The sequence below is a fragment of the Kogia breviceps genome, chromosome 4 (genome assembly GCF_026419965.1).
Source record: "Kogia breviceps isolate mKogBre1 chromosome 4, mKogBre1 haplotype 1, whole genome shotgun sequence".
Classification (NCBI taxonomy): domain Eukaryota; kingdom Metazoa; phylum Chordata; class Mammalia; order Artiodactyla; family Physeteridae; genus Kogia; species Kogia breviceps.
The window spans coordinates 64,254,431-64,269,930 of NC_081313.1; the positions used below are offsets into that span (position 1 = coordinate 64,254,431).

Consider the following 15,500-nt stretch of genomic DNA (forward strand, 5'->3'; position numbering starts at 1 on the left):
GATAATTATTGTCTTAGCCCCTTAAAGACACCATTTCTCTGGCTTCCATTATTCATTGTTGAAAAATCAGCTGATGTTTTTTCTTTATAGATGAACTGTCTTTTCTCTCTGACTGCTTTTGATATCTTTGTTGCTGATATTCTGCAGTTGACTGTTATTTATGTATGTGTGGATTATTTTAATTTTGCTTGACTTATGTCATGCCTCTTGAATCATGGATTTTTGTCTTTCATCAGTTGTGGAAAATTCTCGGTCATTTCCCTTGAAATATGGCTTTTCTGTTTTCTCTATTCTCCCTTCTGAGGCTTCCATTAGATGTATATTTGATCTTGTCATTCTATCCTTTATATCTCTTATATCTCATATTTTTCATTTTCTTATTTACCTGTGCAACATTCTGGATAATTTCTTAAGATATATCTTCCAATTCATGTATTCTGTCTTCAGCTGTATTATATCCATAGTTCATTCCGGTTCTCTTTCAAATCAGGTTTATTATTCTTAATAGTCTCTTGTTGCTTGCTCATCATTGTGATTCCATCACTTATTTCTTTAAACATTCCACATAGAGCTAATCTATATTCTTGTCTGACAATTACAGTATCTTCAGTCATTGGAGGTCTGAATCTGTGGCCATTTCTTCTGCTGACTCCCATTCATGGTGCCCCCTTGTGTGCTTGGTGATCTTTGACCAAGAGCCTATTGCTTGATCTTACTCTGTAGGAAAGCAGGGCCTAAACTAAGTATACCTTCCTCAGAGGAGATTTGATTGCAATTCTGCTGGAGGGATCCTGACCTTGGACCACTTTAGCCCCTTTCAAGTGTCCTAGCTCAACTGGGGAGTCTCAGACTCAATTCCCCACCTCCCTGCTGGTATCCAGACCTTAGTATTCAAATGGACATCCACTCTCAAGATAACCCAAACCTGAGCTCCGACACCAACTCATTTGGGGTGAGCAAAGTAGGAGAATGGTCCCTAGAGACTTTGCAACTGCGAGTAATGATTAGTCAAATCCATTCCACCTGCCTTCACCAATCAAGGTTGTCTTAAGACTAGCATCTCCACCAAGCAGCTCCTAGCCTAAACAATAAGATGTTTGCCTGAGTTATTTTCCAGGAACGTGGACTCAGCTGTGTCTAGTTTAAGCTGAGCTGGTTATAACTGGATAGGACCAGCAGCCCTCCAATTGGGCATACATGGATGTCAGTGACCTTTTGACATAGGAGGGCTGAAAACTCCACCCTCAGAACCTGCAGAGGTGTGTAGCTTTATTACACCTGTGCAAAACAACAATTACCGAACCTTTTCCCAATCATCTTTCCCCACACTCCCAGACCACCCGGCTTCTTTGTGATCCCATAAATACCCCAAGCCCATTGCCTTCAGGGAAGTGGTTGTGAGATTTGTTCTCCCGTCTTCTCCCTTGGCTGCCTTGTGAATAAACCCTCTCTTTGCTGCAAACCTTAGTGTTTCAGCGTTTTGGCTTGCTGTGCGTTGGGCAAAATGAAACTCGTTTGGTAACAACTTCCTCTATGTCTTACTGAGAAACACCTCAGGTTTTCCTTGTCTCTTTCATGCACAGCTGCCTATATGGAATCCCTTAAAGTCAGCATCCACTCCAGCTCTATCCAGTGTGGGACGCCGAGCAATGCATTCTATTCAGGGTCTAGTTGTGTAGTGGCAGAGTCCAAAAGAGCACCTGGGCTGTCAAGCAGCCAGATGTAGAAATACTCTGGGGTTTTCCCTCTATATCATATTAGTGGAGAAAATGGCAAGTTCTGCAAGCAGTTTGACATTCTCAGTGTCTAAAAACTACCCAGGTTTTCCTAAGCAGTGTGAAGTGGGCTGGGGAGAAAGGAAGAAAGAGAAAAACAAAACAACGAAACAGGCTAAGTCGCCTACAGTTTTTCTCTTGCCTGTTGTTCTCTGTACTGTGGTTCAGGGCCATCCTGTGAGGCTAATTCTCAGCTTCTCTGGAGTTCCCTGGCGGTTCGGAGGTTAAGACTAGGCACGTTCACCGCAGGGACGCGGGTTCAATCCCTGGTCGGGGAACTAAGATCCTGCAAACTGTGCGATGCGGCCAAAAATTTTTTTTTAATAAAAAATAATCTTTAGCTTCTCTGCTTTCCAGACACTCATCCAAGAGGAAGCATGGCCAGTACCTTCTCGAAGTTGCTAACTGGCCGCAATGCCTCTCTGTTATTTGCTACCTTGGGCACCAGTGCCCTGACTACTGGGTACCTGCTGAAACGGCAGAACGTGTGTGCTGAGGCCCGGGAACAGCACAAGCTATTCCCTCCAAGGTAAGTCCTCTTGGCTTTAAAACAACGCCAAAATGCCAGCCAGAAATATGCTTTCCTCCGCTGAAACTGTCAGCAGAGGCCCCTCTTTTTTGCCTCTGAGGGTGACTAAATCAAATTGACTCATTAAGCACAGTGACCTGTGGCAAATCCAGGGATGTGTGGTGTCATCATTCCTGCCCAGAGCTTGAGCTCTAGGGGAATAGTAATAACAGCCGGAGCTAACCTTTGTTAAATATGTGTAGGCGTGTTGAGCACTTCACGCAGAGTATTTTATTCCTCTTAGCGTCCCTTTGTGATGAAACGGAGGCTGAGGAAAATTAAGTAGTGCCCAAGTTCACGCAGCTGGTGCAGCCAAATGCGAACCCAGAGACATTGATTCCAGACTCATGCCTCACTCATGCTGTACTGCCTTCTGGAAAACGTGATGCCACAGCACTGATTTTAAGTATCAGCTTTTTTGCTTTTTATTTTATTTTTTTTTCCGGCCACACTGTGCAGCATGTGGGATCCTAGTTCCCCTACCAGGGCTCAAACCCGTGCCCCCTGCAGTGGAAGTGCGGAGTCTTAACCATTGGACCACCAGGGAAGGCCCTAAGTATCAGCTTTAAAGGACCTTGCAGAAGGGAAGTAGAGAAGGGGCATGAAGATGGACTGTTTTCTCCACCCTGGGGACCTTGTCATGGCTGAGACGTCCCACACTGGATAGAGCTGGAGTGGATGCTGACTTTAAGGGATTCCATATAGGCAGCTGTGCATGAAAGAGACAAGGAAAACCTGAGGTGTTTCTCAGAAACATTTACTGGCTTTCATGAGAATTAGGAACTCTGAGGGAATTACTGGCACCTACCATATACCTCAGGAATTCCTTATGTGAGATTACCTGTGTTTGAGCCTGTGGTGGTCTTGAATCCTCTATTCTTCAATCAGTACATATCCCAGGGTAAGACGGCACCCCCCATTTGATTTCTTTCTATGTATTATTTCAACAAATATTTACTGAATGCCTGTTTCTATAGGTAGGCACTGTTCTCAACAAAGCAGACAGTCATAGAGTTTGCATCATAGACAGAGGACAGATAAATCAATGAATTTCTTCTATGTAGTTCTATCCACAGGGTTTTTAGCCTCTATCACAGACCTAAGGGACCAAAATGTAGTTGTTGTAATTTACCAAAACTTCTGGGTGTAAAAAAAAAGAAGTCTACATACGATTTCAATTTCTTTTCTAATCCTTTCACTCTATTTCCTTTTTACATAAACATAAGCCACAGTCTGTGGGCTCCTGCAGCCATCATAATGGACTCCTTAGGCAGGGCCAGGTCCATTCCTCTGGCAGTTCAGGGAACTAGTCTTTAAAATCTGGCTTACTTAAATCATGACCTAGCCAATTTTCCTCTGCCCACTGGCTGAAGAGAGCCTGGTGGAAGGATGGCTGGCCAGAAACAAAGTTCTTGCCTAGGCCCCTTGCCTCAGGGGCTGCTCACTGAATACCCCTCTCCTCCTCATGCAGCTCAGACTACCCTGATCTGCGCAAACACAACAACTGCATGGCCGAGTGCCTTACGCCGGCCATCTACGCCAAGCTCCGCAACAAGGCCACGCCCAACGGCTACACCCTGGACCAGTGTATCCAGACTGGAGTGGATAACCCCGGCCACCCCTTCATAAAGACCGTGGGCATGGTGGCTGGTGACGAGGAGTCCTATGAGGTAAAACTCTTGGCTGCCGGTTCTGTAGTGTGTGTGTGAGGCGTGCTTTGGGTTCTCTCTGTGGGACCAACTTGCTGTTTTCTCAGGAAGGGCGCCCATAAAGGGAAGCCAGCTTCAACAGAACAGCTGCAGTGCTCTCTGGAACAGTGAGGTCTACAGCTTCCCAGGGACAGGGTTTCCTTTGCTGCTGCTCTAGTATCCCTCCCCACTGAGGAATGAGTTGCATGACCCAGCTCTCAGAGCTTGTCAAGGGGATGAATTAGTACAGAAAAAATAAAATCTTTTAAAGTTTTTATTGTTTGTGTATTCACCGATAAGGCATTAGGAGGTGATGTGTTTGTGGCTGAACTTTATTGAGGCTGGAGGATGGTTCCATGTGTGTTTAGTTTGGGAATTACTGATTACACAGCCCCCAGTAGGGAATTACTGATTACACAGCCCCCAGTAGTCTTACTGAGTTCACTAAGTCTCTTGGAGAAATCCCATGATCTCTGCATCCTCATCCTGGGTCAGAAGCACAGGATGGTTTGCTGCTCTGGAGCTCAGCCGCCAGAGCAGCTTCTACATTACAGTAAAAACCTCCAGCCCATCTCCCTCAGGTCTGCCCCCTTTGCACCTTCTGTTGCAGGAGCTGAAGGTGATTCCCTGGGAAGGCAGCCATCAAGAGGAGGGAGAGGGCCACCTTGAACAGACTAGACTAGCAGCTCACTCAGGGACAGCAGTGCCCACCTCTGGGCTCCCAGAGTCCCAGACTAGAGCTGCCTCCCAGGACCCACTCCCCACAGCTCCCCAAAGCGGCAGGGTGCTCTGTTTGACTTCTCTGAACCTTATTTTACCTAAAGGATGTTCCTGCAGTTTTTGGTTTTGTAAAAAGTAGATTTCACTTGACATAGTTTGTGCTGGGGAAGGTCCTCACAGGGTAACAGGTTCCTGCTTTACCTTAATTGCTGCTGTGCACTTTTCTTTCTATGCAGCTTGTTTTCCACAAATTTATTATATTGCTTAAACTCTAGAACCCGAACATCCCTTTTGACCACAGAACTGCTTAGCTTCTGAGCTGGCAGCTTCTTTTATCCCATAAAAGCAAGAGCTTCTGGAGAAAACCCTCAAATTCTTAAACACAGGATTTTCTTGCTCCATCTGATGGCAGTGAACTTGGCAGAATCGCTAGGGAGGAGGTTACTAGGACAGAGTTCTGTAGCCCTGCCCTCTCCCAAGGGGCAAGGTGCCTCAAAGAGGTTTCCTCTGGTATATGCGACCTACTAGTACTACTACTATAATTATTATTGTTATTATTAACCATCAATCCAATTTCACACCTATTTCCTGCATGGTTGCACTGAGAATTTCAGAGAAGGAGGGCATCAGCTTTGGCCCTTAAGATAAATAGGCACAAATGATGAACCAGTTCAAGAGGAAACAGGAACATCGTCCCTCCTGCAGGTGTTTGCCGACCTTTTTGACCCTGTCATCAAGCTGAGGCACAATGGCTATGACCCCAGGGTGATGAAGCACCCCACGGATCTGGACGAATCCAAGGTAGGCTCCAGCCACCTCTGTACCTTCCCATGAAGCCAGCACTCCAGAGTCCAAGGTGAGGAGCCCTGGAGAGAAGGGCCCCTGGGTCAGATGCCCTTAAAAGCTCTGTGATGGCCCTCCCACACTATGCTCGCTAGAGGGCCACTGAGACAATCAGGAAGGTCCCAAAGTCTGTTTTTCTTACCTCCTACCACCAGCGTAGTGGTGGTCCCTGAAGACTTTAGCCTTTCCCAGAACAATTCCTTTTTTCACCCCAAACCTAGCCAGGGTAAAGGATTGCAGACAGTGCTGCGTAAAGTCTCTCCTCCCTTGACTTCCCTCTAAGACCCCTGCCCCCAGAGTTGCCGGATGTGTCCAGCATGCACACGCGCTCAGTGCCCGGGGGTCCCCTGGTCAGCGGGTTGGAGGCCACCGTGGCCGTGGCGCTGCGGTAACCCCGCGCTCTGCTCCGCAGATCACACAGGGGCAGTTCGACGAGCGCTACGTGCTGTCGTCTCGGGTGCGCACCGGCCGCAGCATCCGCGGGCTGAGCCTGCCGCCCGCCTGCACCCGGGCCGAGCGGAGGGAGGTGGAGAACGTGACCGTCATGGCTCTGAAGGGCCTCAAGGGGGACCTGGCCGGCCGCTACTACCGACTGTCCGAGATGACAGAGCAGGACCAGCAGCGGCTCATCGATGTGAGTGACCCCGAACCACGTGGGCTGCCCGGGGCGGGGCTGTGCCGAGAGAGCCCTGACCCATGCGGTGCGGTTTCCCACCAGAGCTCAGTCCCCTGCTCTGGTTGGGAGCTCGCTGGGGCTTCAGGCTGGTCAGTCTAAGGAAGGAAAAGCAGGCCTTAAAAGCTTAGGTCAAAAGTGGAGATGGTCTATGGATAAAGTCTGCCGGGAAACAATGGGATGGTGGGTTCCCATTGGTGTGTGGGAGTGAGTGGAGGATCCCGGGGCTTGTTGATAAATAGGAACAATTGGGTGTGGAAAATTCCGTCTGTGCCTGGAGGATGGTCTCCATTACCACACTCAAAAGTCCAGGAAGCTAGGAGCTTCTGGAAAGGGAATTATCCAGGTGGAAGGCCTGCCCTGACTCACACTGGAGTTGGCCTCTGGGATTCCTGCTGCCTCCACAGGGTCTCCATGGCTTCCCTCTAACACTAGGGTAGACAAAACTCAAGTCCCTTCCTTTTTAACCTGTAGCAAAGTTGAAACAGAATGGCATTTTCAAAAGTAACTTTAAACTCCAAGGAAAAGCGGAAACAAATTTCTGTCATTTCAGAAGATGTGATGCCACAAAATATGCCCCATTTCCAAGCCAGGTGGGCAACTGTATGGTCTAGATACCTCAATCTCCTGGTCCCCTCCTCTTGTCCTAGTACAGAACAAGCCCTCCTCTGCCTCAAGTAGCCACTTCTGGTTTCCAGGTTAAAGGGCATGCTGTTTCCTGGGCAATGATAGTCCATAAGCCTGGCCTGGCTCAGGTCTCCAACCTCTTTCGCTTAGAGATTGTAGATCTTCCTGTGTCCTCTTTATTTCTGACTTCGATGTAATATATGGTATCCATATTCATATTCTTACTGTGTACACACAGTATTTTGATCTGATTTTGATCTGCACACTAGCATATTGTAGTTAGAGGCATACTTGGGAGTCACACAGGTCTAGGTTTGCATCTAGGCTCTGCCACTTTCTAGCTGTGATAGGTTTCCTCTCTCTGAATCTGTTTTCTTTTCCCACCACATAGAATGATTACATTTACCTCAGAGTGTTGTTGTGAGGATTAAAGGAAATAAAAGTACATAGCATAGAGCCTGGCACATGGTGAACATTGAATGAATGGTGACTATTTTTATTTACAGATCATTATTTTACATCTCTAATTTTTTTTTTTTTTTTTTTTTTTGGTGGGACGCGGGCCTCTCACTGTTGTGGCCTCTCCCGTTGTGGAGCACAGGCTCCAGACGCGCAGGCGCAGCAGCCATGGCTCACGGGTCCAGCCGCTCCGTGGCATGTGGGATCTTCCCGGACCGGGGCACGAACCCGTGTCCCCTGCATCGGCAGGCGGACTCTCAACCACTGCGCCACCAGGGAAGCCCTCTAATATTTTTTAATGGAAGGAATGATAATAATAAACCAACAAGGCTAGTAACATGGAGAATGCAGCTGTATAGAACACTTTTCAGGACAGCACCCCTCACTCACTGCCCACTCTGCCATTGCATGGGGTTGGCGCTGGTGGGGTAGACATACTCCATAGAGATTAAGGATCTCCATCTGGGCTAAGCCAGCAGTTTTCAACCTTAGCTATACACTGGAATCACCTGAAAATAACTGATGTCCAGGCTGCACCCAATAACAAGTCGGAATCTCTGAGAGATTGGAACTGGGCGTTAGAATATTTTAAGCTCTCAGGTTATTATAGTGGGCAGCCAATGCTGAGAAGCACTGCCTGAGAGACCTCAGCCATTATTAGTGAGTTGAAAGTTGACCACCTGATGCTTGCCATTGTGTCTGATCTCATCAGTTTCTTCTTTTTGCTTTGTACCTTTGGGCCTGCAGGACCACTTTCTATTTGATAAGCCAGTATCCCCTTTACTAACTTGTGCTGGGATGGCCCGTGACTGGCCAGATGCCAGGGGAATCTGGTATGGACATAGCATTTTCACATTTGCATTGTGTGCAGACGTTCTCCTTCAGATCACTGTTTGTCCTAACCTGAAGTTGCTGTGACCTGCGCTTGACAGCATGCCCAGTTTGAGCTAAATGGAGAAGATAGAGTGCTTAGAAATTGGGGTGTGTGTGTGTGTGTGTGTGTGTGTGTGTGTGTGTGTGTGTAATATATAAGTATAATGATGTTTCCAAATGTGCAGGAATGTTAGCTGTTTTGCATGAATTGTGCATGAGAAAAAAGACTATATTTTTAAGGAAAAATTAGCTTCATATTATTTGACCTCCCAGAGAATCTGTTTCATGAAATTAAAACAAAAGAGCAGAAAATGAAAAGTAAATATTGAGGATTTAAACAAAACTGTACAAGGAAGAGTGGCTATTGAGTGTACACATATTTTGTCTTGGCCAACAGTCCTCAGGCCACTTTGATTCCCAAACCTTGGTAAGTTATTATGACACTATCCAAAGGAGCCCAGATCAAAGTGTTTGGGAGCAGCTGCTCAGTGGGGGTGGATAGGCAGGATCTATATAGCAAACATATGTGAAATCTTCTGCACCCCGAATATGTTGAGCTACAGGTAAAATCTTTTTTTAAGTGCCACAAGATTTTGGTTGAATTTATTAGGAGGCAAAACACTCTTGTTGGCGTCAAAGCCAAATGTTATCATGGCTGAATTATTGTCATCCTAGTCTGAGGAATGAGGGAGATTATGTTCTTGTTGGGCGAAAACATGACATCTTTGAGGGTTGGAGTTAGTCTTACTCTTCATTCTGTCAAGGTAACATTATTTTGCAGTACTTGTTCAGGCACAGTTAAGGGATTAGGACCATCTAAGGATATGAGGAAGGTGAAACGAAGCAATCGAGCTACAGAGGTAATGGGAATTTTCATGTGTTGAAACAAATGTAATTAACACTCAACACTGTATTTCTCTCTTCATTAGGCATAATAATGAGAAGACATTTCTCATCTGGATTAATGAGGAAGACCACACCAGGGTAATCTCTATGGAGAAAGGGGGCAATATGAAAAGAGTATTTGAGCGATTCTGTCGTGGACTAAAAGAGGTAAGATGTCATCAGAGAATTCTGAATAGTCACTAAAATAAAATCTCTTTGTTTTTCATTCTTGAAGAAAGATACTATGGTGACTTCTAAGATAGGGCTAATTTTTTCTAGGGATCATGGCACTCTTTTGGGGTGGACTTCCAGGGCACTGCTTCAAAAAATAGATGACTTTTTTTTGTTGTTATTAGCAAGCTCCTATGCTTCCCTTCCCAATGCAGGATGGTTTAGAGAAGTCCGTGGATCATTAGTTATTTTCTGATTTCTTTAACAGAGATCTTGGCTGTTCTAAGCATAGAGACACTATAGGATGCACCTCCATTCATATGTGACCTGACCACAGCTGTACTTGATGAGAATTCCTATGTTCTCCTACTATGCTCATGTGGAAAAGAATAACAACTGACATTTATTGAGTGTTTAGTATGTGCTAGGGACTGTGTTCAGTGCTTTACATGGTTCATCTAATTTAATTGGACCATTTTAATATTGTGATAGAAGAAGTTTAATTTTCTATTAAAGAAGTACTGCAGAATGAAAGAACGAAGTTTTGCCATTTGCAGCAACATGGATGGACTTGGAGGGCATTATGCTAAGAGAAATATCTGACAGAAAAAGACAAAAATACTGATGATCTCACTTATATATGGAATCTAAAAAATACAACAAACTTGTGAATCAAACAAAAAAGAAGCAGACTCACAGCTATAGAGAACTAGTGGTTACCACTGTGAAGAGGGAAGTGGGGAGGGGCAAGGGAAAAAGGGTTATTACGGGATTATATGAAATCATGTGTGTGAAACTTTTGAAAATTGTAAAGGACTATAGAATTTAAAGAATCTTTCATTCAATAAAAATAAATTTAAAAAAAAACTGCAGATAGCCATGCTTTCTCCTTTCCAAAAAACGAAGTAGTACTATAAATTGACCTAAGTTTTATTCACGGCAAACATGCAGTACACACGTCTTTCCCTGGTGTTTGGGATGTGCTGAGTGAATGGATATCTGAGAACTTCATCATTTGTTCCCTTAGGTAGAACGCCTAATCCAAGAACGAGGCTGGGAGTTCATGTGGAACGAACGCCTGGGATACATCCTGACCTGCCCTTCGAACCTCGGCACAGGATTACGGGCTGGTGTCCACGTTAAGATCCCAAAGCTCAGCAAGGTAATGTCCTGTAGCCAGTGGCCCTGTTGGGTTCCACCAGGATTGGCTCACCTGGGTCTGCTTTGTGGAGGGAAAAATGTCACAGCCCAATTCCTTAACCCTTAGTTTCTGCGCTAATGAAAGAAAATGACAAGAAAAGGTTCTTTGTCTCAAAAACTCTTGTATCCGAAGGATAAGAGGTTAACGGGCTGTAAAAAAGGGAAGTGGCTTCAAGAACAAGAACTTTTTTTCTTTTTAAGAATTTTTTTTATGTGGACCATTTTTAAAGTCTGTTGAATTTGTTCCAATATTGCTTCTGTTTTATGTTTTTGGGGTTTTTGACCCCGAGGCATGTGGGATCCTAGCTCTCTGACCAGGGATCAAACCCACACCCCCTGCTGCATTGGAAGGCAAAGTCTTAAACCACTGGACCTCCAGGGAAGTCCCAAGAACAAGAACTTTAAATTCTTCTTCATATAACAAGTCGGGATAGATAGGCCGGCTGCTCCACTCTGCTCCTCTCTCTCCCAATACAGAGGTTCTCAGACTTGGGCCTGCAGCAAAATCACCTGGAGGCTTGTGACAACACCCGCAGCACTTGCATTTCTCACAGGTTTCCCGGTGATGCTGATGCTGCCGGTCAGGGAACCGCACTTGGAGGGTCACTGCCTTAGAGCGTTGTCCCCTTAGCGTGGTCACAGTCAGGCCTCACGCTCTAGCCTGTGGGAAGGCGAGAGAGCACGTGGGAGTGTCCATGTAAAGATTTAAGGTCTAGGCCTGGTCTAGGCCCCTTCACTTCTGCTTGTTCCATTAGCAAGAACCTAGCCAGTGGTTACTTCTTCAGCTCTCCTATGGAAGAACGGAAAAAGGATTCTGGTGGGCAACTAAGAGTTCTGCCACAGCACACCAAGTGAATCAAATACTTTAAAACAATTTTAGAAAATGTGCTTTCGGCCAAAAAAATAGTATGGTAATATTTGTTATTCAAAATTCCAATGCTACGAAAATAATTTTTTTTAATTTCTTTTTCGGAGTGTAGTTGCTTTATAATAAGAAAATTATTTGCTATGATTTAATGTCATGATTTTAATTATAGCAGTAACAAGTGTTATATAGATGAATAATAAACTCACCAAAGCTGGCATCCAGATGCCAAAAGAGCAGTATAGAAGTTGATGACAGCTCTGCTACCTTCTACCTGTGTGTACTTTTAGGCAAGTTAATTCCTCTGAGCCTTATTTTCTTCATCTGTGAAATGGGGGTAAAAGCAATACCTTCTTCATGGGATTGTTGTGAGTTCCAGCACAGGGCCCTGGTACATAGTAATTATATGCTAAAATAAATATTAACTGTTTTTTTTTTTTTTTTTTTTTTTTTTGCGGTATGCGGGCCTCTCACTGTTGTGGCCTCTCCCATTGCGGAGCACAGGCTCCGGACGCGCAGGCCCAGCGGCCATGGCTCACGGGCTTAGTCGCTCCGCGGCATGTGGGATCCTCCCGGACCGGGGCACGAACCTGTGTCTCCTGCATCAGCAGGCAGACTCTCAACCACTGCGCCACCAGGGAAGCCCAATATTAACTGTTATTACTTCTCATTATATGTCTTTTCTAAGTGTGCCAAGGATGACGAATCAAGTTTGATTCTTAGGACACTAAGTATTATCCTTTGTCCCAGGATCCACGATTTTCTAAGATCCTGGAGAACCTGAGACTCCAGAAGCGTGGCACAGGTGGTGTGGACACGGAAGCAGTGGCGGATGTGTATGACATTTCCAACATAGATCGAATTGGCCGATCAGAGGTAACATCTCTCTAACTTTCCGAACATGAACTAACAAAATCAGCCTGGAGGAAAAGAAGCAAAATCAACAGCCTTTCCTTATTCACAAAATTCGAGACCTCCTCTTTGCCCATTGAGTCCTGAGTCATGTTAGCATTGCATTCTGTAGCACTTGTCCTCCACGCATAAAGGTAAGCACGATGTAAGCTGAGAATGTATAAGCAAGTGAAGGAATTCACAGTGGGACTGTTGTCTCCTGCCTGCCCCCAGAGCTGTTCCTGCAATCCTGAGCAGCAAGAGATCTGTTATGCTAAAGGACAACAGTCTTTTATCACTGTGAGTCAGAGAACACGTGTGCTCTCTCTGAGGGGGGTGAAATAGTGGATTTTCTCTTGATTCCGAATTTCCTTTGGTGAAGGTCACATACTATCATCTTCACATTGGCAGTTTTAGATACTTGATAGTTTGTAAAATTTTATGTTTAGGGCTAAAGATGGCAAATAATGTATGCATGAGGTATGTGTAAGATTGTGCTCATCAAATAATCCTTAGGATTCTGTGAATACATAGGATAAATGGGATTCATAAACTATAGGTAGGCCTGGAGTGATGCATGAGAAAAAAGCACAAAGAGCACATTTAATGAACATGAAGCAGAATCCTAAGCAAATCCTGATCTCAGTCATCCCAACTTATCTGGATTTGGTCCCATTGAATGTATTGTGCCCATCATTAATTTAAAAGCCGCTTATAAAACTCTTAATAACTCAGTGGCTGATTATGAAATCTGTGGATTATTGGTGCACTTTCTTCTTCCCTGCCATCTTTTGCATATTTCATTGCCAGTTGGTACTCCTACCAGTAAACTAAGGAAAGGAAAGGAGAAAACACTCAAAACAATTAAATCAGCTTGAATGCTACCAGCTCTGGTAAAGTACTGATACTTGAGGAAGAAGCAGATATAAATGCTACACCTTCTGAAATTTGCTGAATATGGTGTAGTGAATAAAGAAAATCTGGGTCCTAGCCCTGTCGGCTTCTAATAGTAACTAGATTTTTAATACTGGAAAGCAAAGTACTCATCATTTTTAGAAAACCATAAGTCAATAAGTGATCATCTATAGGAGCTAGAAAAATTCCCAAAAGTGTTAAAAAAAATAAATAAAACCACATGTTCAACCTAACAACCCTGCCATAACCATTGTGAACATTATTCTAAATTGCCTTCCATTCTTACAATTATTCAAAAAACTTTTTTTTACAGAATTTAGTATTACAACATATTTGATATAATACAGCTTTTCCCAGTGTATTATAACATGAGCATTTTCCTATAATTTTATAATTCTTCAAAGAATATAAAATTCTTATTTTATAAATAAAATATATAAAAATATTTTCTAAATATTTAAATAAAAGAAATATAAATATTTTATAAATAAAATTCTTATAAAAGAATTTTTATAATTCTTCAAAACATATTGTTTAATGACAGCATAGTAAAGGTGGTCCATTATCTACTTAATATCTCCCTGATTATTTGAGATTTTGTTTGACTATCTCTGTAAATAACTGTATGACCATCTCTATACATAACTCTAATCACAACTCTGATTAGTTAGTTAGGATATATTTCTAGGAAAGGGATTCCTGGGTTAAGGATGAGGGTCCCTTACTTATGACCAGGTTTCCTACCAGAAGATTTATACCAAGAGAGTTCCACAGGCAGTGAATGAGAGACCCATCTCACCACACCCTCATCAACACTGAGATAGGTCAGTTGGCTAATTAGAAAATCAGTGTTTCTTTTATTAGTAATGACTAGCTTTCTGGCCTAACCCTTTCATAGGGCTTCAGTTTCCTTATGCATGAAAAGAAGTGGGGAGTGTACTAGACTCTGTCATGCCTAAAGTATGTTCAGCTGTAACACTTAACCATCTCTTCCATTATTGCTGTGCATTCATGAGGTTTATCATGTATTTCAGTCCTGTCTAGAATTAACTAGTAATTCCTTTCTGTCTTAGTTTGGGTCCCTTTAGGAGCAGTGCAAATAATTTGTTTGGGAGGTGATTCCCAGGGAAAAATTCATAGGTAGATGTCCTCTAGTTTAAGAAAAACCAATATTTGTAAACAAAAGTTCTAACATATTTTTTTAAAGCAGGAATTTTAAAAAGTATATCTTAGTATAATTCACAGTTTCCTTTAAGTAGCACACTTGCCTGGTACAATACAAGCATTATTTAATTACCAAACATTTGGGTTTAAACAATTTTCAGAAAGCCATTCATTGTGTAAATGATAATATCTGAACTATAGCATGTTTAGTACTCAGGTAGCTTAGTGGAAGGTCAGAATTCAGATTCAACATGTTTAGTACTCAGGTAGCTTAGTGGAAGGTCAGAGAACATCACAAGGGTGTCACTGTGTAGTTTTACTTTTAGACAAACTGTTATAACAGAGATTGATAGGGGAAGAAGTGTCTGAGATGCAACTAATGGTTTTCATATTTTTAAAAAGTCCTTACACACAAAGTAGTAACTCCATCTTAACTACAGAAAGATTGAGAGAAACCCTGTACTATCTCCTCTCCCCGTCCCTGACGATAACCACCAGACACCTCTCCTCCCATAAAACGTTAGGGAAATAAAGAGAAGAAATTGTTAAAGTCCATGTAACAGGGCAAGTTCTCATTTGTCCCAGTATTGTTCCTATCGATCAAAGCCTTGCATGTGTCTTCTATGCAAATTAATCTTTCATCTTTTTCACTGTCAAAGGTTGAGCTTGTTCAGATAGTCATCGATGGAGTCAATTACCTGGTGGATTGTGAAAAGAAGTTGGAGAGAGGCCAAGATATTAAGGTGCCACCTCCTCTACCTCAGTTTAGCAAGAAGTGAACTTTCCCTTCCCTAATTTATAAATAATCTGTCTGCTGGTATGACAGACATAAAGAAATTTCTACTCTGAGAGTTTTTGTAGACTTGGAAAAATGTAAAAACTGTAGGTCCTGTCTATCTTTACAATAAAACTCTCCTTAATATCTTCGGTTTGTTTCTCTGATTTTTTTTTTTTTAATGCTACTGAGATGGGCAAACATCCAATTACAAGTAGTAGGAAGTAAAAATATTTTAGGACAACGATAAAACTAATATTTGTAAGGCCACTTTCACACAAATGTAGAAACCCTCCAACTATCTAGATGCTACTATAGTCAACCCTTCAACCAATCCCTACAGACACCATTGGAAAAGAAGAACTAATATAATCAATTTTCTGGCAAGTAGAGCAAGAGAAGATTCAT

General features: G+C 43.3%; 1 protein-coding gene across 1 annotated transcript in view; it reads left to right on the forward strand.

Moving 5' to 3' along the window:
- CKMT2 (creatine kinase, mitochondrial 2) overlaps positions 1-15,244 on the forward strand; it is a 28,368-nt gene extending 13,124 nt beyond the window's left edge. Inside the window, exons 2-10 of the mRNA XM_059060672.2 lie at positions 2,133-2,304; positions 3,815-4,013; positions 5,457-5,552; positions 6,007-6,228; positions 8,101-8,186; positions 9,156-9,279; positions 10,310-10,444; positions 12,098-12,223; positions 14,977-15,244. Of these exons, the coding sequence (XP_058916655.2) occupies positions 2,133-2,304; positions 3,815-4,013; positions 5,457-5,552; positions 6,007-6,228; positions 8,101-8,186; positions 9,156-9,279; positions 10,310-10,444; positions 12,098-12,223; positions 14,977-15,096 (1,280 nt within the window). The 3' untranslated portion in view covers positions 15,097-15,244. The remainder of the gene's footprint in view (positions 1-2,132; positions 2,305-3,814; positions 4,014-5,456; positions 5,553-6,006; positions 6,229-8,100; positions 8,187-9,155; positions 9,280-10,309; positions 10,445-12,097; positions 12,224-14,976) is intronic.
- The last annotated feature ends 256 nt before the right edge of the window (positions 15,245-15,500 follow it).